This window comes from Salmo salar, chromosome 17, assembly GCF_965601325.2.
Source record: "Salmo salar chromosome 17, fSalSal1, whole genome shotgun sequence".
Lineage (NCBI taxonomy): Eukaryota > Metazoa > Chordata > Actinopteri > Salmoniformes > Salmonidae > Salmo > Salmo salar.
In genome coordinates this window covers 76,489,119-76,489,998 of record NC_138307.1, presented here as the reverse complement: position 1 = coordinate 76,489,998, position 880 = coordinate 76,489,119, and the positions used below count along the sequence as shown (strand labels likewise).

Genomic DNA, 880 nt, shown 5'->3' with positions numbered 1-880 from the left:
CCTCAATCAGCCTGACTAACCGGTGTCTGTATGTAGCCTCGCTACTCTATATAGCCTCGCTACTGTTATATTTCACTGTCTTTTTACTGTTGTTTTAATTTCTATACTTACCTATTGTTCACCTAATACCTTTTTTGCACTATTGGTTAGAGCCTGTAATTAAGCATTTCACGTGACAAATAAACTTTGATTTGATTTGAGTTGCTCAACGGTTCCCCCAAGTTGGGCAAGCAAGCGCCTTTGACTGTCGGCCCAGATGATGTATGGTCGTACTGGTCACACACACACAGACAAAACATGAATCTTTTGCCCAGAAACAGGCTCCAGACAGAACAATAGCTCAATCATTGGTGGGCAGGAATAACCTTTACTCTGTCTCCCGTTAACTTAAGAGGAACCAGTCAGTTTCTGTCAAGTATTGGCTGAGCTCCCAGACATCCTGGGGTCATGCTACACACCCAGAACAGTTACAACAGGCCTCTATTAATGTGCACACACACACTTTTATATGAGTTAGTTTCTTTAACCATCTCAAACTCAATGCCTAGGCTTCAAGAAGGATATTTTAGTACACAAGCATTAGTAAGGTTTAACAGAAATTGCCCTCACACAGTTCCTGGAAACAGTTAACATCTATTCAGTCTCCACAGAATCTTGTGACTTTATATGGGTGGTTCAGAGAGGACTTTGAGAGTAAAGAGCAGGAGACACAGGCCTTTAGTTCTGAACTATACATCCTTTAAAAATAAAACACTGAGATTCCCAAAGGCCTGTCATCTCCCAGTCAAGCTTTAACATAGAGTGGATTTGTGTCACTATGGCAGTATGATTTCTGCCACTAGTGGCTGTGTCAGTAGCTGGTCGGCGGGCCCCAGTGTCA

The 880-nt window shown here is 42.5% G+C and overlaps 1 protein-coding gene across 1 annotated transcript in view; it reads right to left on the bottom strand.

Moving 5' to 3' along the window:
• Positions 1-347: 347 nt before the first annotated feature.
• Positions 348-880, bottom strand: part of LOC145850138 (thymidine phosphorylase) — a 4,051-nt gene continuing 3,518 nt past the window's right edge. Inside the window, exon 8 of the mRNA XM_082963345.1 lies at positions 348-880. This exon is cut by the window's right edge and continues 75 nt beyond it. Within this exon, the coding sequence (XP_082819471.1) occupies positions 816-880 (65 nt within the window). The 3' untranslated portion in view covers positions 348-815.